Source organism: Carassius auratus, unplaced genomic scaffold (genome assembly GCF_003368295.1).
Source record: "Carassius auratus strain Wakin unplaced genomic scaffold, ASM336829v1 scaf_tig00011631, whole genome shotgun sequence".
Lineage (NCBI taxonomy): Eukaryota > Metazoa > Chordata > Actinopteri > Cypriniformes > Cyprinidae > Carassius > Carassius auratus.
The window spans coordinates 1,734-28,434 of NW_020524227.1; the positions used below are offsets into that span (position 1 = coordinate 1,734).

General features: G+C 36.6%; 1 protein-coding gene and 2 pseudogenes across 1 annotated transcript; 2 read left to right on the plus strand and 1 right to left on the minus strand.

The window, feature by feature from the left end:
* Positions 1-4,164: 4,164 nt before the first annotated feature.
* LOC113073225 (ankyrin repeat domain-containing protein 33B-like) lies at positions 4,165-13,161 on the minus strand (annotated as a pseudogene).
* Positions 13,162-21,319: 8,158 nt separating this feature from the next.
* On the plus strand, positions 21,320-22,619 carry LOC113073224 (arylamine N-acetyltransferase, pineal gland isozyme NAT-3-like; annotated as a pseudogene).
* A 555-nt stretch (positions 22,620-23,174) lies between these two features.
* On the plus strand, positions 23,175-26,284 carry LOC113073226 (MICOS complex subunit MIC26). Its single transcript, XM_026246107.1, has 9 exons — positions 23,175-23,262; positions 23,825-23,929; positions 24,031-24,150; positions 24,346-24,378; positions 24,495-24,549; positions 24,936-25,031; positions 25,137-25,228; positions 25,683-25,772; positions 26,036-26,284. Exons 1-9 carry the CDS (start codon positions 23,236-23,238, stop codon positions 26,075-26,077), a joined length of 660 nt encoding a protein of 219 aa, XP_026101892.1. The 5' UTR covers positions 23,175-23,235; the 3' UTR covers positions 26,078-26,284.
* The last annotated feature ends 417 nt before the right edge of the window (positions 26,285-26,701 follow it).

The following is a 26,701-nucleotide window of genomic DNA, read 5'->3' on the forward strand; positions in this document are numbered from 1 at the left end:
GAATACAGAGTTGTTTGTGTTCTCCTTCACATATTCCCTGTGGAAAAATAAACGATGCTAAAAAATCAGAGACGGATTAATATACAAGCTCATTTACTATCAGTTGCTATTTGACATGAGACTGTTTTGCTTCATAAACTCTTTGTCATCTGTTTTGCTTATGCTTCATTAACTAGCACATATATTTAAACGTTTTAGTTTATTAAATCTATTGCTTTCTGATTGTAACTGTGGCTTTCTTATTTTCCTCAATCTCTAGCCCACCGAAGCTAACTGTTGTGGTCTCGGGAGTTGTCACAAAGGTAGGTACACTTACATAACATCTAAATCAAAGGTGGTACCTTTTGGGGTACAACAGCTTGTCACTGCAGTACCCTTAAAATGACACACTTGTACCTTTTTTACAAAAGAGCTGGTCTCATAGAGTCCAGTCTGCTCATTTCCAGCCCGAGCTGACCTTAATCCGGACCGCCGCCACGGGATTGGCCGCGTCTCAGGATTTACAGTGTTTGATGGAGGCTGTGATGTAATGCATCCATCTGTGCTTACAAGGACGAGAGTGCAGCATTATTGCTATATTATTATAATTATATAAACATGTCAGGTGTGTAAGAGAACATTGTGTTTGATTACGCATGTCACAGTGTGTGACCCTAGATGCACATTGAGCTCTTTTACTGAGAAAGTGGGCTCATTTTACTTTGAAGAGATCAAAATAGAGCTCAAAAGACACAATTTCTGCAATATTTCCTCTCTAAATGCTCACATCTAAGGCTGTGTTTTGTCCTCAGGCAAGCTGGTAACATACAGAAAATACCATGCTTGTTTCAGTCTTGGACTGTCCACCCTGTAATCTACTTCAAAAGCTTTCACACATTTGCTCTGAAGACTCTCTCATACAGATTAAAGAGATGCTGAAGAATGTCTGCGGGCTGCTGCTTCCTCGCCACAGGATTTTTATCTTCACTGGGCTTCCAGCTTGCTGCACGTCAGATGCTTCTGTGTGCCACTTTTCTTTCAATGTTAATAGGCATGAAACTTAGGCAAAGAGGTCTCAGCATCTCTTAAAAAGTGTTGTTGCTGATATGAATCGTCAATAATTAAGCGATTTACAATTGCATTCAGGCTAACAATTTTTCCTAACATCTGCTCCCGGGGATTCGAACCCCCAACCTTGCCTTGCTTGACAAAGCAATGCTCTACCACTTGAGCCACAGTTTTAGTAATTTCATGCCAATGTCATTTTCTTTTTAGTACTATAAAACTCTTTTTTGAAAAAACTCTTGAAGAGCACTCTTCGAACACCCTTCAGCCAGTCAGATTAGAAGACCATGACTGAGTTTTGTTCAATTGTTGTTGTGATTTACTGCACACAGACTATTTGCCATGTCACCATTATAATTATGTGTGTTTCTTCTGGTTGTCCTTCTCAGGGGGATAAAGACTTCACCCCTGCTGCTGCCCAGGTGGCCCCATCAGAAACCTGTGCCTGCGGTACAGAAGCTGCCCTCGGCCCCCACATCAACCAGCACATCCACCAGCCCCGGAAGTGATTCTTACACAACTCTAGACCCAACCCGGCCCCCCACACAGGGCCAGGACCACACCCACCCCAAACACCTGCTCAGGTTGCCAGGGATCTCTTGCTGTCAAGCATTCCGTACGCCCCCCTCCCCTCCCGTCTGTTGCCTGCAAGTGTCCGGTTTCCAACAGCATCATGACACGCGTTCCTTTTCCTGTTTCTTAGCTGTAGATCATTGCAACACTAAATATGAAAGCTCCATCGCAAATCACTAATCAGAAACGTGTTAATTATGTGAGTCCACTTCATGAGGGAATGCTTGGAGCGGTTTTATTTCGTTTTAATTTTGTCTTGCATAAATAGTTCCAGAGAGATGTAATTGTATGAATCTTTTTTTTTTTTTTTCTTCTTCTTCTTTTGAAGTCGGTGAATGTTGTATATTAGGCATTAGGTACTAGGTTGTGGCTATCTGAATAAAGAGTTAATATAAAACCACACACGCCCTTTTGCTCTTGAAAACACAATCATAAGATAGAGTTGCAATGCCTGATGGAAATATCACTGCTTTCACAAACATGCAAGGCTGAAATCATTTACAAAAAACTCTAATAGGGAATCTGTGTGCCTTTGCGTTAAATACATTTCAGAATTTTTTGGAGAATAAATTGATTTAGTTTAAAAAAGGAATTTTCAATGTTTGCTTAAATAAAAAGTCATGCCTAGAATTACCATATGATTGCTGTGTGTGTGTGTTTTGATGAATCCAAGATAATAGAAAAAGTAACACGATGGAGGTTAAAATTATCTTCGAAACTATGTCTATATGCCATTTTGAGCTGTTCATGACCACAATCTGAGCTTGAATTGTAGAATTTTATGGGAGAGTAAAAGTAGAAGGAATTTCAATACTTCGCATTGGCATGCGCTGAAATAAATAAAAATGTAAACGATTGCCATGTGTGTTTTTCGTCCTATTAAAATATTATTAATGATCTTAATAAGAACATGCACTCAGCTCAGTAGTAAAAGTTCATGTGTAATCCCACGGCCTACTTTTCATGCTGTATGAACTAATAAAAGAGTGGCAAAGCCCGTCAAGCCCATGCAGTGCTGAAGCCACCAAACTCTCCCTCCGTCTTCATTATCTCATGTTCTCCAGCCCTAAGTTCACTTTGTGTTCCTCTCAGGTGTTGATAAGAGCCAGCAGCTGCCACAAACTTCAGAGTGTTCCCACAGCATGTTCTGGGCCCAAAGCAGCAAGACTTATGCATACGTGCCATTAGCAGACCAGCTGGTCAAACCTGCTGTTCCCACTCGGACAAGGTGAACCTCAAAGGCATGAGTGGCAGCTAAACCCTTACGAATGTTGTGTTACAGGTCAAGGTTTTTAACTTTTCCACAGCATGGTATCTGGAAATGAAGCACTTGTTTTGAAGCCTGGTCAGAGTGGCCCAAACCATGGGGTCTATCTGACATTCAGGCCTTCTCAGTGTATTTGTCTTTGATAGGCTATCAGTGCTGCCACAGATCCCACGTCAGTGCTTTGGTTCTCCAGCAGAGGGCACTTCATTGTTTTTCATACAGTGTTGTCTTGAAGCAAGTGCTGACCCTGCAGGATTGATAAGTCCCTTGTGCCGGTGACCTCAATAGCTTAGTAATGTGTGTGCTTCACCTTTACTCCTGCTCAAATTCAACAAATGGAGTCACACATTGGATTTATAAAGTCGTTTTTATTCAAAAGATACAATGAGATCCTTCTTTCAAGCATTGATGGTCATTACTTTTGGGTTACAACCTAGAGTAGTGTAAACAGTGTTATTTTAAGATAGTCTTTGTGAAGTCAGCTGTGTGGTGTGTGTTTTGTGTAGTCCGAGGCACAGTGGTGCTGTTGAGATGATGGGACGCTCAGTGAGAGAATATTTCAAACAGATAACACTATACTATGTTTCATTAAACATTGTACTTTTCTGCATACAGAAGCATTCATACCTGAGATTTGTTGTGATATGTTTGAAATTGGATGGACTGTTTCCAGCTCTGAAATAAATCATATAGGAGAGTGGGATAAGCTGTGCCACTTTTTACTTAAGATACCTCCTGCAAAAAGAAATTGGGAAATAAATATTCCCAATATTTAGCATAATGTTAAATATTAAGAGTATTTGATAATAATTTTCAGTATTTATATTATTAGTAACAATATTTCCTATATTTGAAGGCAAAGTTCATTTTCAATATTAGGAGAACCCCTGGTTCCACAGCTTGTTTTGGAAAATGGTTTAACAATTCATGGCTAATTTTTATGCTAAATAATGTTTTTTTTTTTTTAACACAAGTAATTGACCTATATTCAAGACTTACAAAATTTTGAGTTGTAAGATTTTAAAAATGTTTTTAAAGAATTATATTATGCTCAACAAGGCTGCTTTTATTTAATAGAAATGTATAAAGTAATACTGTCATTTATTTATTATTATCAATGTTGAAACCTTGATACAAAATGTTTTTAGAATTATTTGATGAATGATAATTATGCTCAACAATGCTGCAATTTATTTAATCAAAAAGGTAATACTATGAAATATAATTATATTTTAGAATATATATATATATATATTATTAATAAAAAGTTAAAAAGAACATAATTTATTGTAAATAGAAATCTTTTGTAACATTATAAAATTCTTCAGTCACTTTTGATTGATTGAATGTGTCCTTGCTATGTGAAATTATTAATTTCTTCAAAACAAGTCCCATTCATCTCAAACTTTGAACAGTATATATATATACTGTTAGATATATCAACCTGTAAACATTTGTGTTTGCTTTCATATATAATTATTTACTTTGACATGCAAAGAAATGTTTAGCTTTTTTTTTTTAAATGTACTTCTCCATCACAGGCAGCAGTGTATGTTGGGCCCTTGATAAATAAATTCCAATAATTTACTTTGCAAGACACATCTTACCCCACTCTCCCCATATAGTTGCAAATACCATTTGTTAAAAGAGTAATGAACTTAGAGTGCTTTAGTAGTATAAATAATTATTAAAATACATGTACAGAACAAATCCATTATATCACTACCTCTTTTTCTGCGGTGCATTACTTGCTGGTGATTGTCTGTAGCATTTGTCCCTGAAAGGTGTGCAAATTCAGACAGATCTGTGGTTGAAATACCATCGATATCTACAATGTTAGTTCACAAATGAGGTAAAGACAAAGTATGTCTGTTAAATACATTCACAATGCTACTGTTAAATCTGAGACAATGCTAGCATTCGGATACTCTAAAAACCCAAAGAACCCTATTTTAAGAATGTAAACATAAAGTAGCATCTGGTTTTAGTAGTGTACCCACATAAACTGATCTGGAGCTGTTTTCCTGAAGCTCCGAACACATGAAATGGGATTAGAGGAGCTCTCCTACAGTAAATCCTTCAATGTACCCTATTTTAAAGAGGTTAAAAGAGTTGAGAAGCAATTAAGTTTATAAAAATTAGAACAATAAATGGTCAAATAAATTTGAATCCATCATCAAAATTGCATTTCAAGTTTAAAACGCTGAGCAGTGTGTTTGCACACACTTATTTCCTTTTGCCTGTAGTGAGTCGTCTCTTAGTTATGGCCTCCAGTCTTTTCCTTTCCGCCTCCTCTGCTTTCTTTCGCTCCTCTTTCAGTTCTTTGTATCTCCACTTCGGGATCTGGAGGAACTGCTCTTCTATACAGCTGCTTTTCCGTCGCACTTTCTCCGGCACGTAGGTTGACGTAGGTGCCTTGGTAATCCTCAGCTTGGGCACCACCATCCCTGGCCTAACGCTGCTCCTCCTCAGCAGGTGTAAGGGGAGCAGACTGGCCCTGCGGATGCCCGGGGGGAAGAGGAGGAGCCGTCTGATTGGGCCTGGGGTTGCAGGCTCGCACGACGATCTTTCGATTTGACCACCAGCTGGACGCGGGAGTTCTGGAAGAGGCGTTTGTAGTTCTCGAGGCGCTCGGGTCCCATACTTTTCAGCTGCTCGATGCGTTGTTTTCTTAGTATCTCCTGAACAGAGTACCGGCGTTTTCCCACACAGGGCGGGCTGCCGGGACACACCGTTCGACATGCCGTTGCGATGAACGGGCTCCCCAGGGATGTTGTCATACGCACCATGTGATCCAGGACCCCGTCTTCCGAAGCCTCGCTGACGTTACTGATGTCAAAGAAGTCACGTAGTGTCTCTGAAATTTTCTGAATGCAGCCTTTCGGCGCCTGAGCTTTGGCCACCAGCGCAGGCAGAAGGGGCCACTCAGATCGATAGGTGTCACAGAACTGATCCGCGCACGGCTGCTGCATCAGCCGCGTCATAGCGGACACAGTGTCATAGCGGCTTGTAAAGACGGCCCACTCTTGCGCAGTGAACTTCCGCCCATTGTCTCTGGCATCTATGTCAGCTCCTGATCAAGAAAGCAAATGTGATTGTGTGATTGGAGTTAGAATGAGTTCTTGCCATAATTAATCTAACTTGTGAAAAGTGCTCGCATCCTCCTAGAACTCATAACTCACTAGAAATCTGCTCTGACTTGTGCCACCTGAGCACTGTTTAGTCATGTGGAAACATTCAAAATAATGGGAACTTTAGCAGTAAAATGTAGTTTCTGTTTATTATTCTGTTTAATAATCCCTATTATTGACTATTATTAAGTTGACAATAACAAAATAATTAACTTTGGAAGAATCATTATGCCATACAACAAACACACCAAAAAAAAAGTGGTGAATATGGCTTATTCGCTACTTTCTTGCACTACATGTCTTTTTAATTTATAAGTCATTTAATTCATTATTCACAGATTTTCAGGGGATAAATAATAATGATCATATATTTTGAATAAATATTAATATGTAATAAAATATAAATATTATTTTTATGACAAAATGTTATACATACCATGGAGCTTCATATTTTAGAATGAAGCTGAGACACATTACTTTTTTGCTGCTCTATTTTAGAATTTTAGAGAGAGAAAAAATACTATTTTTTATATTAAAAAACACATTATTTGATTGGCACATTTTATATATAAAACCTAGCTTCACAGGTCAGAATATAAAACTTTAGAAATAAATAGAATGTCAAAAAAATATTATTAATAATAAATATTTGTATAAGTATTGCACGTATGGCACACATCATTCTTAAAATGCTGCTTCACAGGTCAGAATATAAAATCTATTTAGTAAAAAATAAAAATATAGCGAAAATTAAAAATAAAATATTCAAAAGACACTGTGACAAGTTACTCAATCAAAGCTCAGAAAAAAAAATTCAAATTAAATTGTAATATAGTTGTATTAAGTCCCAATGCATAGCAAGAGCTAAACAAATTTCTCCAGACAAAAATAACAGCAAAGGGATTCAGAATGGTATAAGAGTAAATAAATAATGAATACTTTTTTTTGGGGGGGGGGGGGTTGAACTATCTCTTTAAAATCAGTTAGTAAATCTATGGAATGATTATGTTTGCATTTTATAACAGCTGCTTTATTTTGTAGTGTTTCCTGGCTCGTCTGTCAGTCTATCGCACAGTGATCTGAGGCTGGAGTACCTGCCAGCATCAGGGCTCTGACACATTCCACTCGACCCTGTATAGCAGCTTTCATCAGAGCGGTGAATCCATGGCAGTTCCTCTTCTCGATGTCAAGCCCGGGAAAGTAGTTGAGAAGGTAGTTAGTGATTGTGATGTGACCTGCAATTGTTGAGGAGAATTATGGAAATGCAGTCAGCAGTTGAATATGTAACAACATTTCTGGGGCACTCAGCGGTTCATTTTTTAGAAGTATTCAGAAGTTTTCACACTCATCCATTTACTTAGAATGTTGAGACACTAGTTACTTCGACTTTATAGTAATCTAAATGTGAATTTGTGCAGGTAGTGATTTGGATTGAGGCTGTCTGATCGCTCTTACCCGCCTGAGAAGCGGTGGTGAGGGCTGTATTGCCTTCATTGTCCTGCCAGTTCACATCCAGGTGAGGACACTGGGAGAGAGCAACCACCACATCCACGTACCCTTGGTAGCATGCCACTATTAGTCCAGTCTGCAAAGTCAACACACACACAAGGCATTACTGTCAAGAAGTTTCCACCCTGGCCAGGAACATTCAGTGGAACTAGCAGTTGGTAAATCTGAGGAAAATGGCTGGGTACTGATACAGATTTCGCCATTCAATCTCCATTTTAATTTGGAAATATATATGGTACTGTAAACTGTAAACTATACAGCTATAATATAATATTACATGTAAAATATTACATGCGATAAAACTGAGCTATGTGAATATTTGAGTAGAAAGCAAATCGATACACGATTCATATGTTTTCGTTTCTGTTAGTCTGCATCTTTATATCAAACATATTTAGCTCGGTTTAAATACAAATGAAGACATGTGTTGGGGTAATCTGTGGCCTGGTTGATTCTTAAAATAGAAAGGATTAGCCTTGTGAGCCTTTGAATGAAAGAGGAGTTACAGGATTTGTCCTCCAGTTCAGCTTTGACAATAAAGACAGAATACAGCATATAAGAACAGAACTGATTACTTTGCATATCATATTTTGTGGATGTGAAATGCAACATTTTACCTTAACGCTGTATGATATTACGCACTAATAAAAAAATTAAGTAGTATTATATTTACTTTGAACATTAGATTACTTATTGTGCATCATTAGAAGTTTTAAGACATATGACAAACTGGTAAAACAAACCCTGAAACAAGCTGGCCTCAAAAAAGTGTGACAGGAGCAAGCTGACCTGGATTTGATAATATCCTGTCAGTCTGGCTGTGAAGTACTGGAGGCCCAGAAAACAGGTCAGTGGGTAACATCCATCCACAGATGTTCCGTCAATGACTTGATATTACATCAACGCCAGGCTCAAAGTGATCCTGACGCATTCATCAACTGGAAAGCCCTACCTGCACAGCAGTGTGTAAATGAAATGCCTTGAATCTGCCAGAGAGTTGTCAGTTAAGCTGGCGGAATTGACTTCCCTGCTAGCCCCGGTGTTGTAGTTTAGCCCAGATTCTTGATACCAACAAATGCAAGTATACAGATTTGCAAGAACACGTATGTATACTGAACTCCGATAGCAATAGTAGTTGCATGGTTAACAGGATGTTAGGGGTCATGCGTGTGTATGTACATAATGGAAAATACAGATGAGCTTGAAAAGGCAGATGTTATGCATCCTGTTATGATATTAAAAGTTCACTCAAGAGGCCTTTAAACCAACAGCACTAAGATCTTTACCTGATGCTTTGTAATGTAAGACTAGTTATATAATGCCGTTGAGGAGAGAATTATGGCATTAAAGACAATACATCTTATACATTGATTAATCCTTTTCCACAAATTTGGGATGTGGGATGTTTTACTGTGGTATCACTCTGCTTCGGTGTTAGGACCATTTCTGTGATGTAATGCTGTAAATAAGAACATTAATCAGCTTTAACTATTTGCCTTTATGAGAATTTGCTAACGAAAGTATAACGAAAACACAGTGAAAACAGTAAAAATCTGAAATATTATTACAATTTAAAATAATTGTTTTATATTTGAAAATATATGTATTTCTTTGATGGCAAATGGCTGTTTTTTTTTTTTTTGTTTGTTTTTTTGCAGTCAGTCTTCAGTGTCACATGATCCTGAAGACATTATTCTAATATTCTGATTTGGTGCCTAAATAATTATTTTGGTTCAGTTAATAATAATGGTTCTTATTATTACTTTTATTATTATCTATGTTAACAAAATATTCTTTGCTACATGATTATTAAATTTGTGTGATGCTTTGACGAATAGGATGTTTAATGGACAGCATTTATTTGAAATTGCAATATTATTTAACATTATATAAATTGCTTTCCTCTCACTTTTGATCAACTGTATCCTTACTGAAGTATTAATTTCTTTAAGAAAAAAACGTTCTTACCTCAGACTCTCAAACGGTGTATCAAAGTTTCCACAAAATATTAATGTTTTTAACACGGATCATAATAAGCAGTGTTTTAGCACCAAATCAGCATATTAGAATGGTGTCTGAAAGAGTAATGGCTGGAATAAATTACATTTTAAAATAGGCAGTCATTTAAAATTGTAATAACACAATATTTTGTTTTTACTGTTACTGTATTTTTTTTTTCGGCAAGTCATTCGACCCAGGAAGTGATGTAATGCTCACTGACTAATGACCTTATTTAAAGCATTACACATTACATGCTGGAACTATTAGTGGGGAAGTCCTGTGCTGCTCTGAACTGTCCTGTAGAAGAGATAGGAGATGAGCCGGTGTGAAGTGAAGCTCTTATCTCATCCCACTACAACTCTGTCTGTTAGGCTACCAGCAATGGATAGCCATGCCATCATATCAGCTTCTCTTTATAGAGTGTATTGATTTTATATTTTTAAACACATTCTCTTGAATCTAAGCTTTTAAGTTGTAATGTGACACATTCTGGACTGTCGAGGCCACAAGCTCTGGGAGGAGATGTCATTTGGGGACTCATTTTTGTGAGGAATGACCAGGTTTGGGCTAGAAAGAGAAAAGGCAAGAGGTTTGTTCTTGTGACTGTGCAACTCCATTATTAAATCCTCAAGGCCTGCAAATTATCTGTGCATTACTCGTGCACGCTTTGCACAATGTGTTTTTCATTTAGCTTTTCTATTATGTAATTATCCCACAACACATGTCTTAGAGGTCACAGCAGACTGCCAGAATCAACCCTCAAACTTCACGTGTTTGGTGTTCATGTAAAATTGATTGTCTAACTGACTTTCTGACATTTGAAGATATTTTGTTAGTGGAACTTTATAACTCTACCACATTCACACCACAATAAGACAAGAAGTGTTGGGTTTTCTTCATATCTTGTTCATAATTGAGTAAGCTCCCATCCTTAACTATCATGAAACACGTCTTGTTCTTTACGAAAGTCTATAAAAAAATGTAAAAACTCTATAAACCTACAAATAATAATGACCTATTTAAACCTGTTCTGTTTTATATGTGTGTTAACAAAACTCACACAATTAATAACATTTCCAGTAGGCCTACGATTTATTTGTAACATTTCTTCTCATTTGACTCCAAATGCTTTAACTACTAGCTTACTCATCAACTAATTACAAGTCGATTTGGACATGTTCAAGTTAGACGGTTCTCGGTTAAGTAAGCAGTAAACCCAAAAATGAAAATTAGCATCCTTAGGTCATATAAAATGTGACTTTTTTTTCTTCAGTAGAATAATAAAGAAGTTTCTTAGCTGAAACCTGATCCTTGGTGATTCATTAAGTGAAACTCAATGGCTACCGTCACTTTGAGACTCAAAAAAGCATATCATGCAATATAAAAGTAATGACTCCTGGCGATATTGAGGTCTAACAGACAATATATTATTTACTGGATTATTACCTGTAGTTCCTAGCCTTAGTCAAATGGTCCAGAGTGATGTCCAGTTCATGAGCAAAACATTATTTTGAACCGGTTATTTTTAGTGAACTGGATTAATCAGTTCACCAAACTAAACCTTCTGAAACCGGGAAGTCGTGGCCTAGTGGTTAAAGAGATTGACTCCTAACCCTAGGGTTGTGGGTTTGAATCTCGGGTCGGCAATAACCTGACTCAGGTTCCTTTGAGCAAAGCATCGAACCCCCAAATGCTCCCTGGGTGCCGCAGCATAAATGACTGCCCACTGCTCTGGATGTGTGTTCACAGCTGTGTGTGTGCAATTTCGATGGGTTAAATTCAAAGCATGAATTCTGATTATGGGTCACCATACTTGGCTGAATGTCATGTCACTTAAAAAAAAAAAGAAAGAGTTTGCTCAATCAAAGCTCACTTTTGGACACGACAGTTTATTGAAATTAAGTCCAAAAGAACCAGTTTCTGGAAAAGAATCAGACATTTACATAAGGCTTTGGATTACAGGCTAATAAGGTTATAAATTACGTTCAGTTTCTTGCACATACCAGTCGATTCGCTTAAGAAGACCTCAATATAGCACCAGTAGCCATGGGTATTAATTTTGTGTTGCCTTATATGCTCTTATTTTTTCAACTCTCAAAGTACCAGGGTACCGATGAAACAAGCTACTTGTCAGATTGTGCTTATAAAAATGTATTTGCATTGTTTTAATGGTAAGTTTGAGGTAAGGGTAACCATGGACGGGTAGGTTTGGGGTAGGGGTAGGTTTTGACACATGAATAAGATGCCGGTGTAACCATTGACTTACATTTTATAAATCTCCACGGACAATGGTTTCAGCTAAAAATCTACATTAGCTACTGTTCTACTTAAGCAATCCTGAAGTTGAGCAAATTACCAGCAATTTTTTTTGTTGTTTGTTTGAACTATCCCTTTTACCTGGATTGGGAGTCATACAAACTCGAGAAGATCTATCTCTGACCGCCTCGCACAATCCTGATTCAATTCAATTCATAAACGAATCGTTCAGAGTAAGACCCGTTTTGTTCAATTGTTTGAATGAAAAGATCCGACTCATAAAACGATTCGTTACACTGTCACACGTTTCTCCTTTATCGATAGCATATGTAGGCCTAATGTAAAGTGTGACCAAATTTAATTATGCATTTAATTTGTGATCTACTTTCATTTGTGATATACTTACTCTATTGTTTTTGTCCGTCTCCTGTACATCCTCCTCCGTGACTCCTTGTCTAATCATGAGTTTCACTATGAGCGCGTTGTTGCTGCAACACGCCTGAAAGAAGGACAGCGGAGCGGGACTCTCCGGGGAAGGGGTTCTCTCCGAGTCAGCGAAGTCATCGTCCGGTGGATAAAACGAGTCATCTGAGGCGATGCTCCTGGTATCCGGCAGGTCCGAGAAGTCATCCAACTCCTCGAAGTCCTCGTCCAACTCGACCGAGCCGAGATATTCATCATAATCGTTATCGCCAGAGCGATCAGGTGATTCCTCCTTGATAGTGGGGCAGATCTGGGCGCTTTTAGCATGTTTAAGTGGTTTAACTTTTCCTGGAGATGATCCTCCGCCATCCCTGCTGTCCGTTATCAGAACCATTTAACCCCAATAGGATAAAATCCTCAAGTCATGCGGATCAAACACCTCCTGGTCTCCTTCGGCTGCATTTAGCTTCGTTAAAATCATAAATACCAAACAAGCAAAAATGCTATTTTAAAAAGCGTTTAATCTCCAAACTGATGTTCAAATCTTCTTTTTGGTATCCGCGACTTCATTTTCCACTCTCATATACAAAGCAAGTGCAGTGGGTGTCCATGCAACAAAAACTTACCGTAGTTTTATCAGCTCATTTGAATAGTTTCTGTCTCTGTAACGCCACTGTCAGTGTTCCTCGGCAGAACTCGGCGACGGTCAGAAACGCATGTGGAAATTTGCAGAAAATAAGTATTTGCAGTTCCATGTAATGTGAAACAGTCTTCAGAATGTCGCAATTTGTTTCCTGAGAAACTTTTCAGATTTTGGGATTTTCCAAACAAACAGCACTGAGGGTGGAAGCGCTGGACATTCCCAGCAGAAGATAACAGAAATAGACGAGTTCGCTTCAAAACTCTGCCTCCATAATCCGATTAGATGCTCTCTCTCTCTCTCTCTCTCTCTCTCTCTCTCTCTCTCTCTCTCTCTCTCTCTCTCTCTCACACACACAGACACACTACTTTTTCTTCCTCCCTCCCTTATTTTTGCATATGGGTCAATGACAGTTTGTCTTCTTCCCTAAACTACAGTATTAAAAATACACTATAGGCTTACTAAAATTACATAAAACACTTTTCTCTCGTGAAAAGTGAATTTATTTTATTATATTGATACCTGTGTATGTCAAATTGGTCACTTATAAAATTTAAAAGAGTGAGTGAAATAAAAATGCATTGCCTTTTATAAAATATATATTACATTTATATTAATTATTTTCTAAAAATGTATTTATTGAACACATTTTTTGGATCATGTGGATAACTGAACACAAAGTAACTGAAGCTTGTTATTTCTGGAAAGTACGTTTTGTTTGCCATCCTCGTGGGTTTTTTCTCAGCTCAGTTACTGTGTTAGGGGATGTCCCTGTGTGACAGTAGTAATTAACTAACTTTCCGACACTTGTGGGTCTTCTTTTTTTTTTAGACTACACATATAACAAAACCTTGGATGGTTTCTATCATCTCAGCTTTCAAATGATGTCATTCACTTTTCAATTCTGAAAGCAAGCAAAGCACTTTCAAATTCAGATTGGCACCTAATTTAGGGAAGTTACACCATACACACAAACGCCTCCGAGTCACACATCACAGCTAATGTGTGTGCTCTATTACAAGCTCAAGCTTTTTCCACAATCCTAACACTTCCATTTCCTTGGAGTTCTAAGATAAGTGCCATAATTGCTGTGTCTAATTAGTGAGTCGTTTAGCCCTGAACAGCTGGGAGCTTGGGCTCCATCCACTTCACTGCAGCTGTGATCTTATCAGTCAAACATACGTACAGCGCAGCAGTCAACTCAACACAGCTTTGTATGCTTGCGTTCGACCGTTACACATCTTTTATAGAGGAAGTACTGTTGTTTTTAAAAAACAAGTAAGTGACACAATGGTGTTTCTGCAGAACTTCACTCTCTATTGTATCCTGTATCTCTGCAAAGCTACTGTACTACACTATAGCCCTGCAATAATAAGACTAATATTTAGAATACGAATCGCTTTTAGAATTGACAGCATTTGTAGCATAATACTGATTATCACAAAAAAAAAAAAAGAATTTTCACTTGTCCCTCTTTTTAAAAGGAAATAAATAAATATATCTGGTTTACAGTGAGGCACTTACAATGGAAGTGAATGAGGCCAGTGCATAAACAAAATACTGTTTCAGTAATATAGCCACAAGATATGAACAATATGAGTGTGAACATGATTTTAAGGGGAAATCACTTACTAATCTTTTCTGTATAAGGTTAAATTAACTTTACAAATTTGTACAACACCATAAATCCTATAAAAGGGCTTTGCAGCAAATAGAACTGAAGATTGTATGTGCTTTTATAAATTATATAATTATTATAAATTATTTCTGCTTTTAAATCCTCCAAAAATGACTATACTCACTTGAATTTGAAATGCATACTGCTGCAGGTTTGTGAGAATCAGCCTCATTAGGAGTGAATTGTAAGTGAGAGATGGAAAAGGGAAACGACTTTCATCTTTATTAGAAATGATAGATGCCATGCTGCTCCTTGGCTACTTTGGCTTAGACAATTACATTAGCTCAGCACTCTGGCCTGCTTAGGTTAATAAATCCTCACGAGCCGATCAAGAAGAGAGAACTTCATGCTGAGTAAAGTTCATCTGGTGTCTTCTTTAAATCATCCAAAAGCACCTGAATAGATCCTTGACCGGCAAGCTTTGATATTACCTGTCCCGGCCTGTATCAAACAACAAATCAGATTCTAATAAAACAGTTTTAGATTATGCTTGCTGGAAATATTTTTTCATAAAGACTGTTGAGACTGCATCATCATTCAGAAAGGGCTGTTGATTTAAAATGACCTTGCTGACTGATGGGTAATCAGTTCATTTCAGACAAAATGTTGAGAATAGCCTTCATTAACAGGTCTGTGAAGGTTGCTCCTTTTGGTTCCAAATTGGTACACAGCGTCTTTCCATCCCCAAAAGGCAATTAATCAAACTACTGTTGCCTGTTGCAGTGCCACTGCTTCTCTGAAACACAAGACAAATGTGTGGTACAGCGCAAGGACAAAAATGTGATCTGGTTCATGTCATTGTTTCCAATATAAAAAATAATATTTGTGAGTGTTAGAAGGACATACAGAATACGGTTTCTTTCAAACAGAAAACCACGATGGTAAGGTGGATTTTGAAAAACCCCAACCTATAGTATCAATGGAACTTCTGTAATCACAATCACTACTGAAAGTTCATTAGGCTCACATAATCACCTAATATTCCATAAGTCTTGTTTGGTCTTTCACTTTCACAACATTATTCCAGGCAGCCTAGATTTGAGATTCAAGGATTTATTTGGATTAAATAATCAAATCATAACACAATATAAGTATAAAGAGGGCAAACACAATAACAAGTAACAAGGATCAATAGTTTTGAAGCATGTTGAGATATCACCACCTGAGGACTATTTGTACTGGATTTTACTCAGCACTGTGGAGGCTGGTCAAATTTGAAGGTTGCTCCATTCCTCCTTGGCATTCTCTGAAACCTGGAAAAACTAAGTTTCCAATTAAACGTCTACAAATTAAATTTTTTTATTTTTTTATCATGGCAGGTGATTACTTATGAACTGTTTATTGACATCCTCTTTTCAATTCTCTTTTGCTTTCATTTGCTTGTCATTGTTTGTCTAAAACACATGCTGGGGACATTTCATTATTCTTGCTTCCGTGTCTGTAATATTGACTCACTAACATGCTTCCCAAACATTGTGTATTCACAGGAATGGACTGCTTTTGTGTCAAGAGATCCTAATTGCACTAATTGACATTAAAGTGTGTATGACATTCTAATCAAGACCAGTAAATGTGACAAGAATCAACTTACAAGAATTCATCCGAATTGGAGTTTATAGTTTCTTATTGTTTTATCACATTGAAGATCTGAGCTTCTTCATGTACACACAAACAAACATTTACTTTGCTTCTATGTTAGTTGAGAGTTAAAAAGGGCACCCTGTGGTGAGGTTGGGTTGGTTTAGTGGTATCAGTGGCTGGTAAACACATGCAAAGCAGCAGAAAAAGACTTACTGTTTTCCTGTCGTTGCATAGATATTGTTTTTTTTTTTAGACTTAACTTGCACAGTGAAACCAAAAATGAAAATCATCAATTACTGACGTCATTACAAACCTGTATGGCTTTCTTTCTTCTGTGGAACACAAAAGTTGATATTTTGAAAAATGTTTATATCAATACAATTAAAGGGATAGTTCACCCAAAAATGAAAATTTGATGTTTATCTGCTTACCCCCAGGGCATCCAAGAGGTGACTATGTTTTTCTTCAGTAGAACACAAACAGAAATTTTTAACACAAACCATTTCAGTCTGTCAGTCTTATAATGGAGGTGAATGGGAATCAAGGCTTAAACATACACAAACTAAACCAAATTAAACCCTGCGGCTCGTGACGATACATTGATGTGTAAAGACACAAAACGCTCAGTCTGTGCAAGAAACTGAACAGTATTTATATAATTTTTACCTCTGATTCACGCAATGTGCAAACTGTTCAAACTCTCATAAGCGCGTCCCCCTGAGCAAGTTCTCAAGCAGCCTGAGGCGTCTTCTTCTTCATCTTGGTTAATGTTGGATTGCAGACTTATAAGTGCATCACCACCATCTATATCTCAAGTGGACCATTGACACTGTCTTAAAACTAAAATTGTGAGTGTCGATGGTTCACTTGAGAGATAGATGGCAGTAATGCACTTATTCCCATTCACGTCCATTATAAGACTGACAGACTGCAACGGTTTGTGAAAAAAAAAGAAAAAAATCTCTGTTCGTGTTCTACTGAAGAAACAAAGTCACCAATGTAGCATCTGCTTAGGATCATGTACGATCGTTTGTGCTTTATGTCTTAGAAATTCCTTTTAGCCTTTTTACATCTGCATATAAATGACAGAATCTGGCCCCATAGTCTGAAGTTATACGGGTGTTAACTGTTCCCCTGTAGTGTAGTTTAATAAACATCCATATGTATTCACACTTGGTTGTCTGTTTTGCTGCTCACAGGACAAGGTCACTTTAACGTTCCGGTTTTGTTACATGCTCTGGGAAAAGTGATTTAGTAGGAAGATTATTTTTTGTGGCCAGAGAAATTATTTTAGTTAGGGTCAATAGATGATCAACACTGTCCATCATGTGTACGAACAAATCATTTTATTGTACTATTAATGCTATAATGCTACAAGTAATTCCTGAAGATGAATATGGTTAATTATAACCCGTTATGATTAATTATGCTCATCTCACTTTGAGCTAATTTGCTTCACTTACATCTTGGATGCCCAGGTGTTAAGCAGATAAACATCTACAGTAATTTTCATTTTTGGGTGAACTATCCCTTTAAAGCATCTGTTGACTCTCATTGTATGGACAAAAAAACAGACTTTTTGTGTGTGTGTGACAGGTTTATATATCCTAGTGGGGACTTAAACCTGAATACACACAGAATCATGGGGACTCGTGTCACGGTGGGGACCTAAACTGAGTTAAATGTCCATTTTGTCCATTTTTAGTTCAGAATTTAAATAAATTACAAAAGTCTCAATTGGTCTTTTTCATTTCAGCCTTTAAAAGTGCTCACAACCTATGAAGAAACGTTAACTATCCTTCCAAGCAGAACTGGTACAAAGCACCTTCTGATGTATTGTCTGAATGGAAATTAAATAGACTAAAATAATATTTGTACTAAAAAATTTTAATAGTTACAAAGAGGTTGATTTATAACATGTCATGAAGTCATACAGCAGCAATACCATTTGAATAATCGGGAACAGCCAAATATATAACAATACTGTACATAGGCTTTTGAACAGTATAATTATGAAGATTAATTGCTGGTCATGATAATATGAGTCATGCAACATTTGTTCATAAATTCTTTGTTATTAAGTCGTAATAGTAAAATAGAGTGTCGGGCTTTTGAATTGAGTTAAAAATGTCTTAAACACAGGGGATGAAATCTTTTTCTTTTTTTATGCAACTGATAAAGACAATTGCTGTTGGTATGCTGGTAAGGGTAAAATGTAATAAAACCACCCACAAGACAAAAATTCTTACAAATGCAATGATAATTTCAGGTATTGTTTCTGCAGTTGTAGATTTTTGTCTTGTATTAGGCAATTGGAAAACTACATCATCTTATTTCATTATGTGATGTTTTAAGACGTATGTATTATGTACCCTTTCAATCATTTCAATCATAGTTTTGATAATAGAAACAGGTTTTTTCAGTTGTAAGAAAGAAACAACAGAAGGCTTTGTAATTTCACAGTAAATTCTAACAAAAACGACCTGAAGGTGCCTCAAGCAACAAATGTCAAAGCAATTAATTGTATTCCTTATCACTTGTCCTCCTAAAAGACCTCTTTGGCAACAAAAGTAAAACAGAAAAGAGACTGTCACCCTCAAAAAATGTCTAATTCATTCACTAAAGCCTCTTATTGGCATTTTCTCTTAAACTACCTACTGTCAGAATTATTTTCATGGGCACCTTTGATCATGCCTTTTTGCTTTTGTTTTTGCTTCTTGTTTTTCATTAACCATTGAAGTAATAGTATTAAAATAATAGTATTTTAACTGAATGCATTTGTGTGTGTGTGTGTGTGTGTGTGTGTACTTGATTATGCTACATTGTGGCATTAAAAATTATTACAAATAGTAAATGATGTTTATCTGAGAGTGTAACAATGCAAACAGGTTTTCTGTAAGGGGTAGAGGACAGAAAATATTGTTTGGTCAGTATAAAAGTAATAGATAATATGAAAAGTCCCCACAATTCACAGAAATAAACGTGTGTGTGTGTGTTTGTGTGTACTCATCCATACTTCTCTAAAACTATGCAAGAAGCTGTTGATCTGTTCTTTAGGAATTTCTCCATCCAGATGGGTCAAGTATGTGCAGAGACTGAAATGTGTCGAAAGGAATCTGGGCTGCACCACCCTCAGGGTCCTCTGTGAGTATTTCACAAGCATGTTTCAAAGCACTTGTGACGGTCTGTGGGAACAGTACAGTAGAAATAATTTCAAAACATACACTTTTTTACATTGTTTAGCAAACTTTAAATGAGATGAACATCACTGTCTGTATAGTTTTTTGTAAATCTTTAGTTCATGTTCAACTCCTTAAAAATCTGAAACCATTTAAGAGTCCAACACTGCCCTCTAGAGCCCGTTAGTTGAATTACATTCCACAACATCTCAAATAAAGCCATTAGCATATGATATCATGATATCAAAAAAAAAAAAAGTTCACCCAAAAATGATTTTCTACTGAAAATCTGAAAATGTACTCACCCTCAGGCCTTCCAAGATGTTGATGGGTTTGATTTTTTGTTAGAACAGATTTGGGTCATTTTAGAATTACATCACTTAGTCAGCAATTGATCCCGAAGATTACTTGTGGATTATTGTAATGCTTTTATCAGCTGTTTGAACTCTCATTCTGACGGCACCCATTCACTGTAGCGGATCAATTGCTGAGCAAGTGATGTAATGCTAAAATTTCTCTAGATTTCATTCAGTGAAGAAACAAACTCTTTCTACATCTTGGATGACTAAATTTCCAAATAATTTGGAATAACCGTTTCTTTAATGTATAATTACGTATACAGTTACATATTTCTAGCCACTCGCCCCAACCAAAGTGCTGCATCATAAAGCAAAAAAACTGCATCCAATTGAGATTTTCACTGAAGATGCTAAGAGCAAGGATTGGAAAGCTTTTCCATAGGCAAGCACAGGCCTTTCCACTTCTGAAGAAGCTCCTCTTTTGTAATGATTTCTTTAGGTACAAACTTTATATATATATATATATATATGGTATTTGGGTTTGCAAGTGCTCCTTATGCAATGATGGGCTAATCTGATGCATTTTCTTCGCAAGATGTAGCTGTAAAAAAATATTATTTTCAAAAGTTTATCCCCGATTAATTCATGTTTAATTATCTAATATTTTAATTAACAATCACTTATTTTCGTAGTTTTGTTTTAGCTGAGTTGCTATGCTTTCTCTTGTGATATCTGGCAACGTATAAACACCATAGACTAAAATATAATAATAATTAAAAAAACGCATAAACAGCACTTCCATTCATGTCTAAATTTGATTGAAATCAACGTTTTTTGTTTAGTATATTTGCAACATCGTCTAGAAACATAGCAAACAGTTAAGGAAGGGTGGATGAGAAAATTTCATGATGTTCGTATGAACTTTCATGAGCAGAAGACTGTCAGGGTTCTGTCACTTCAGTCTAGAGTTATTTATGATTTTGTGACACTCTCGTCATGTCCTGTTGGTGAGTGTCTGGCTAGAGCCGTGCGCTCTCGTCTACGCGCCCTGTTTCCTTGTTTGATGTTGGAGCGTGGTGTTCAGACACCGCTGCTTCCAGCATTATATTAGTAAAGTGTGAGGCTTATTAACATGTACACCTACCCCAACCCTAAACCTACCCTTACAGTAGGATAAATACAGTGTCGGTAGCTATATTTGGCAAAAAACCTGCTTCGGTTTCATGTCAGGGTTCGTCTTGTTGTGTGAGCATGCGGTCTTGAGTTTGCTCAATCTTTACTCTCTTCTGTCTACGTGTATTGAGTTGTTTTGTGTAGCACAAGTTTATGTTAGGCCGCATGCTTTACTGTTGTTGTTTGTTTTAATTGCAATAATAAACAACAAAGATTACAGTACATACAAACAAACAGTAATGTGTGCATTACTCTTGTTTTGTGTTGCTGCAAGCGGCTCATGTTTTCGGCTTCGTGCTGTCATGTCATGTTGTGTCTTGTGCTGTGTAGCACGCAGCTTGTGTTTTTCATTGGCTGCATGCTTTCTTGTTGTGATGATTTGTGTGAACATGCGGTTTATGAGTATTCTCATTTGCTGCATGTTGCTGTCTTGTTTGTTCAAGCACATGGCTTTTGTCTTTGTTTCCTGTGTGCCATGAGACAATGTCAATTGTCTTGAACCCACCCATCTCGTTACCTGATTATTGGTTAATTTACCCCACCTGTGTTTCCCCTCATTACCTTCCTCATTTGATCTCTATTTATTCTTGTCGTGTTGGCAGTACTGTGCAACTTTGTTGTTATGTGTTCCTGTGTTGTGTTGGCCAGTCTGTTCTCCCTCTACGGGATAGTTTTTGTTTATTTCCATTAATAAAGCTGTTATTTTCCTGCATTGAGTCCTCATGCCATCTTTTACCCATAACCCTGTCAAAGACTTGGACTTCTGAGAAAGTACATGTTTACGGCCTATGCAAAGTGAAAACTTGTTTAAAGGTCATATGTGCATCATGCTGTTTGCTCCTGGTAGATGTGTTCAACTGTGGGTTAAGTTTCTTCGCTTAACTACATGCCTGCAGTCTTGCAAAACAATAGACATTCAAAGTATTTGGCATGTATCAGCTGTGTGGGACCAATTCCTCCAATATTCGAGACATCGTGATACATGCATCTGAACCATTTAATGACAATTACCTTTGAGAATCTCACTATACACATTGGAGAAAGGGTCAGGCTTGATTTTCCACTTTTATATGAAAAAAAAAATCTTCATCCTGCGCTGTGGAGGATTCTGCTTCGAGAATAATGCTTTTCTCATGGCTTTGATGTGACAATTCTCTCCACTCATGTCAGGAATTGGTTCACTGGTGCTTACAGGCCTCCGTTCGACCACTTCATGATGGTGAAGCTGGATGTACACAAATGGCTCTGTGATGTAGGGTTCGCATTCGAATTCCAGCTGCCTCTCTCTCTTGAGACAGACAGTCCACAAGTTCAGAGTCATGGAGTATATCGCCTCAGACCTCAGGGAAACTTCATTTTCATGGAAGTGAAATCTGAGACTGAAGTATCAGGGCTTGGAGAAGAATGTTGGACCGAACTGTGCAAATTTACCCTGGAGACACGTGAATGATTTCAGAGCCATGTGTGATTACCATCAGAGTTCTTCTAGCTTGATTTTCTTCTGCAAGTCTCTCTGTTCACTCTTACTGCCCACAGAATCATAATCATGGGTCACAGACTGATTATAACTGTTTGTCCTCAGTGGATGGACGACAAGCTACAAAACCCACAAGAGATCTTTCAGATGAAGAACACGTGGAGTTGTTCTTCATTCTCCACTGACTCTAAAAGATGATGAGATTGTACCATCACCAGTTACTTAATAAGGGGTTATTTGCCGGGTCTCTTTTTGCTTTTTAAGATGGTCTGTTGACCCCAATCTGTAACCTTTTATTAGTTTATTAAGATTCAGATGTTAAAAGTTTTTATTTGAAGTGCATTTTCCAATTAGTAAAACAGATTTTAAGTACATTTATCTTTAACCACCAGACAAAATGTATTCTCTAATAAATTATTCTAATAAATTAGTAACATTTTGAAATAAAAATTTGTTGATGAGTATTTATTAGCCTAATATTTAAAATGTGCTTTTATTTTTATTTTATACTATTTTGTTCGTTTTAGTAATTTTATGTTCTTTTGTCATTTACATTTTTATATTTTGCCTTAATTTTTTATTTCAGCTTTAGTTTGGTAACAGTGAAAATGAAAGGAAATGTAATACTTGGCCTACATTTATATAGTTAGCTGTCAAAGCAACATTTTTTTTTATCTTGTACGTTTTTCATCTATAATGTTTCAGATCAGTTTTAATTTAATGATCCAAAACGATGTTTAATAGTTTTAGTTTTAGAATCACAACACTAGCTATTCATATGAATAATGTTGTTATCGTAAAACTAAAACTATTACATTGTTATAAAAATATACAAAAATTAACATCTAATTTTAATAGCCTACGGATAGATAATAATGTTTAGAATAACAACTAAAAGAATGTAAAAAATTTTATGTATAATTTATTATTAACATAAACGTTTCGAACTATTTACACGTCGCGGAGAAGTTTGTCCTCACAGAGTTGCCGTAGCTGAGAAAAAAATGTCATATCTTGGGAAAATAGCAAAGGTAAAGTATATATATTTTATCACATTACAGGAATTCGAACCTTTGGGAGTACGGTTGTATTTGTATGTGTAACTAAATTAGATAATTATGCATAAAATGAAAGCTTAGATTTTTTTCAGTAAAGCGTTTATTTTGAGGACGCGCTAACGTTTCATCTCAGCGCTGAGGGGCAGCACTGATGTAGCTAAGCTAACTGGAGCTTATTGACCTTATAGTGATTCTGTATTTTTACATGTAAAATAAATGTATAAATGTCTTAAATAGTTTTTATTTTGTCACATGATTCTATAATATTTTCTTCGTGTATTAACGTTATATTATGTCCGGAATTCTAGAAAATCGTGTTCTGAGAGTGTGCCTCATCCTGAATCATTGTGAAACTGATTTTCTAGTAACTTACAACTCATATGCTTTGTTTTTGCTTCCTGGTAATATTGTTTGTTAATTTTAGTTTTTCAGTACTTGTACGTAATATGTGAATACATAATTTGCTTTGTTTCTAAGGTTATTTATTATGTCTTGTCTTGTCTTATGTTTGTTTTCTTTGCCCTGTCTTGTTGAGGTGGTGCTGCCCGTGGCAGGGCCTGGGTCCCTTGGCCTGATGTCTGCCAGTGTTTTTGCAGCAAGCAAGGCCAAAGAAAATACCACCACCCTGATGACGGATGAGGTACTTCCTGTGCACTGTGTTTTGGGATGGTGTGGGGTAGAATGAGGAGGTCACTGACATGATGTTGACATGATGTTTTACAACACCCCTGTATTCTTCAGCTTTCTCTGTATGACACTCCTGAGTCCCAGCTGAGGTACGAGGAGCCCGAGGTCGGTCATGTTGAGCAGGCTGTATCATCTCTGAGGAAGACAGTAGAGCCTTTTGTTTCATGGTGCCAGGTCTGCTACTGACATTATACTGACAGTGCATAATGAAGTGATTCAATAAGAAAGCTTGAGTTTTAGAGATGCAGAGTTTAGTTAATACAGGGAACTTAACACAGACAAATAAGAGGATGTACGTAATACATGCATATCTTCTCCAAATTGTATACATTATACATGATCATATTTATGATTCTTGTCCCCCTGCAGGATAAGACACAGTTTGCCATGGAGAAAGTACAGGCAAGTTACGGTTTTCATTTTAGCAACTTCACAATTATGCTCATAATTTATGACTGTGATACAGAATTAATCTGTAATATCTCCCATACCTTAATGTTTCTCTCTTTCAATCATAGTCTTACTACAAAACCGTTGAGCCTGGTGTGGATACCACTCAAAATATTGTAAAAGGTATGGACACAAACACATATTTCGATATTTGATGCCACAGAACCCCAAATATGATCACACTCATGAGAAAGACTTCTAATAATAAATTTGGATGCAGCTATAGATTTTTTTTTTTTTTTTTATGTTTAAAGACCTAATTAATAATGTCAGGAATAAATTTTAATTAATAATTTCATTAAGTTTATAGTTTGTAGTCAGTATTTACTTTTGTTTAAATGTGTTTATATTAATCAGATTAATATTATTGATTTTAATTTACTTAGATTTTTTTGTTTTATTTTCATTTTAATCCGTTTCATAAATATTTGTATTCATTTATTTACTTAGAAATTTCTTCTTTTTTTCATAATCTACTTCTGCATTGCATTTCTTTTCTTTTTTTTCAGACATGTATGCGTTTTTGAACGACCCTCCGTCTGAGTTCTTCCCCAGTGTGGGTGTTATAGGATTCTCTGGAATTCTTGGACTTTATTTAGCAAAAGGTAGGATTCTTACTCCATTATTATTGATTCAATTTTGATCATAATTTCTTTGACCTCTAAGAATTGTCTTATTTAAGAACCGTTTCTTGTTCTCTCTGTTGACAGGCAGCAGAATCAAGAGGCTGCTGTTCCCCACTGGGCTGATGGTTCTGAGCACTTCCATGTTCTACCCACAGCATGCGGCCTCTGTTGCCAGGGCAAGTTTACAGTTCTCTCTGTTTAGATGGACAGCATCTGTTGTTGTTTCTCAGCAGGCCGTCCAGTACAGACAGCAATAACTGAGGTTTTGAATAATGTAATGTCAACTACTGTACTCGTGTCCTCCTGGGATATTAACAGCGCTTGTCTGGAGGAAATGCAGTCTGTGAATTGTATGTTCAGATAGTCAGTGTTCCTTCCTCTTTTTTTCCTGTCTGGCTGTTCATAAATGCTAAACTACAAAGAGGAGGGATATTTGAGAATTTTTCCATGGATCAACTCCGTTAAATAAAGTGAATAATAGACTACTCCCTGCCTCACAGGAAAAGCACTGAAAATTATATGAAGCCTAATGAGCATGTTTTACTGTTAAAGATTTTACAAAATTCAAATATCAGACATCAGTCCACTGATGATGGAAAATATGAATTTACTGTTTTTTTTTTTCAACAGACCACAAAACACTACATATTTTCCTGGGGTTCAGAAGGGCGGGTTGTTTTGGAGGAACTGCTGAGAGGGAAAACATCATCCAAGCAAAAAGTGAGGAGAAATACGATACTTGGCAGTGTTGTACTAGTATTTTCCCTCTTCTAAGACAGAGTTCATACTGTGCTAATGTCCTGAGCAGATTCATCCAAATGATGAAACAAAAACATAAACTACTGTGCTCAACAATGCAAGTAGTTCAAAGTTAAGATTGTGTGATGATTTTGATGTTGCATATATATAACATTAAGATCATTCTAGAATTTGTAGAATAAACACCCTTGCTTCTCTTTAACCTTCTACCTTTTTCTTTCCAGGTTGAAAAAACACAGAAAACAGACAGCCAGAAATCAAGTTGAGACAAAGGAGTAAGTTTTACGAGGAGTTCCCGCTTTGCACCTGGATTCTGTTCTCTTATCAATGTACTGATCAGTTTAGTGGTATTTGCTATACTATTGTTGGTCATGTTTACTGGCATGCATATTTGACTGTGTTTTTTGTGCACTATATAATTTACTTTTGTACATAAATGCAGCAGTAACCATTTGGACCAACCCGGGAAAAAAAGAAAAAAAACTTTTTGTGAAACTTGCACTGTGAAATTTCCAAACATTTTAGTCAGTTACTTACTGATGGTTCCTATCGTATTTCCACCGGTGGTGTTGTTGCATTCTCTAGAACCTTCCTGTGCCACTATACAAAGATCAAATTTCAAACTTGCATTAAGTTTTCATAATCTTCACAAACTGATGATTTCACAAACCACATTGATAAGAGTCTGCTTTTTTAACCTTTTACCACTTTGATTAGAAGGAAAGCTTGAAGGTGTTAACTTATGCAAAAAAATAATTACACATCACTTTTTCTTTTCCTTGTTTAGACTTTTAATGCATTAAATTGGATACAAATAAAAGACTATTGATAAGCTAATCTGACATACAAACTACAGAATATGATTGAAATATAAGAATGAATACAAGAAC

Coding starts and splice junctions, on each gene's coding strand:
- LOC113073226 (XM_026246107.1), top strand. CDS start 23,236: ATGTCATATCTTGGGAAAATAGCAAAG. Junction 23,930..24,030: donor CCACCCTGATGACGGATGAG/GTACTTCCTGTG, acceptor TGTATTCTTCAG/CTTTCTCTGTATGACACTCC. Junction 24,379..24,494: donor TTGCCATGGAGAAAGTACAG/GCAAGTTACGGT, acceptor TTTCAATCATAG/TCTTACTACAAAACCGTTGA.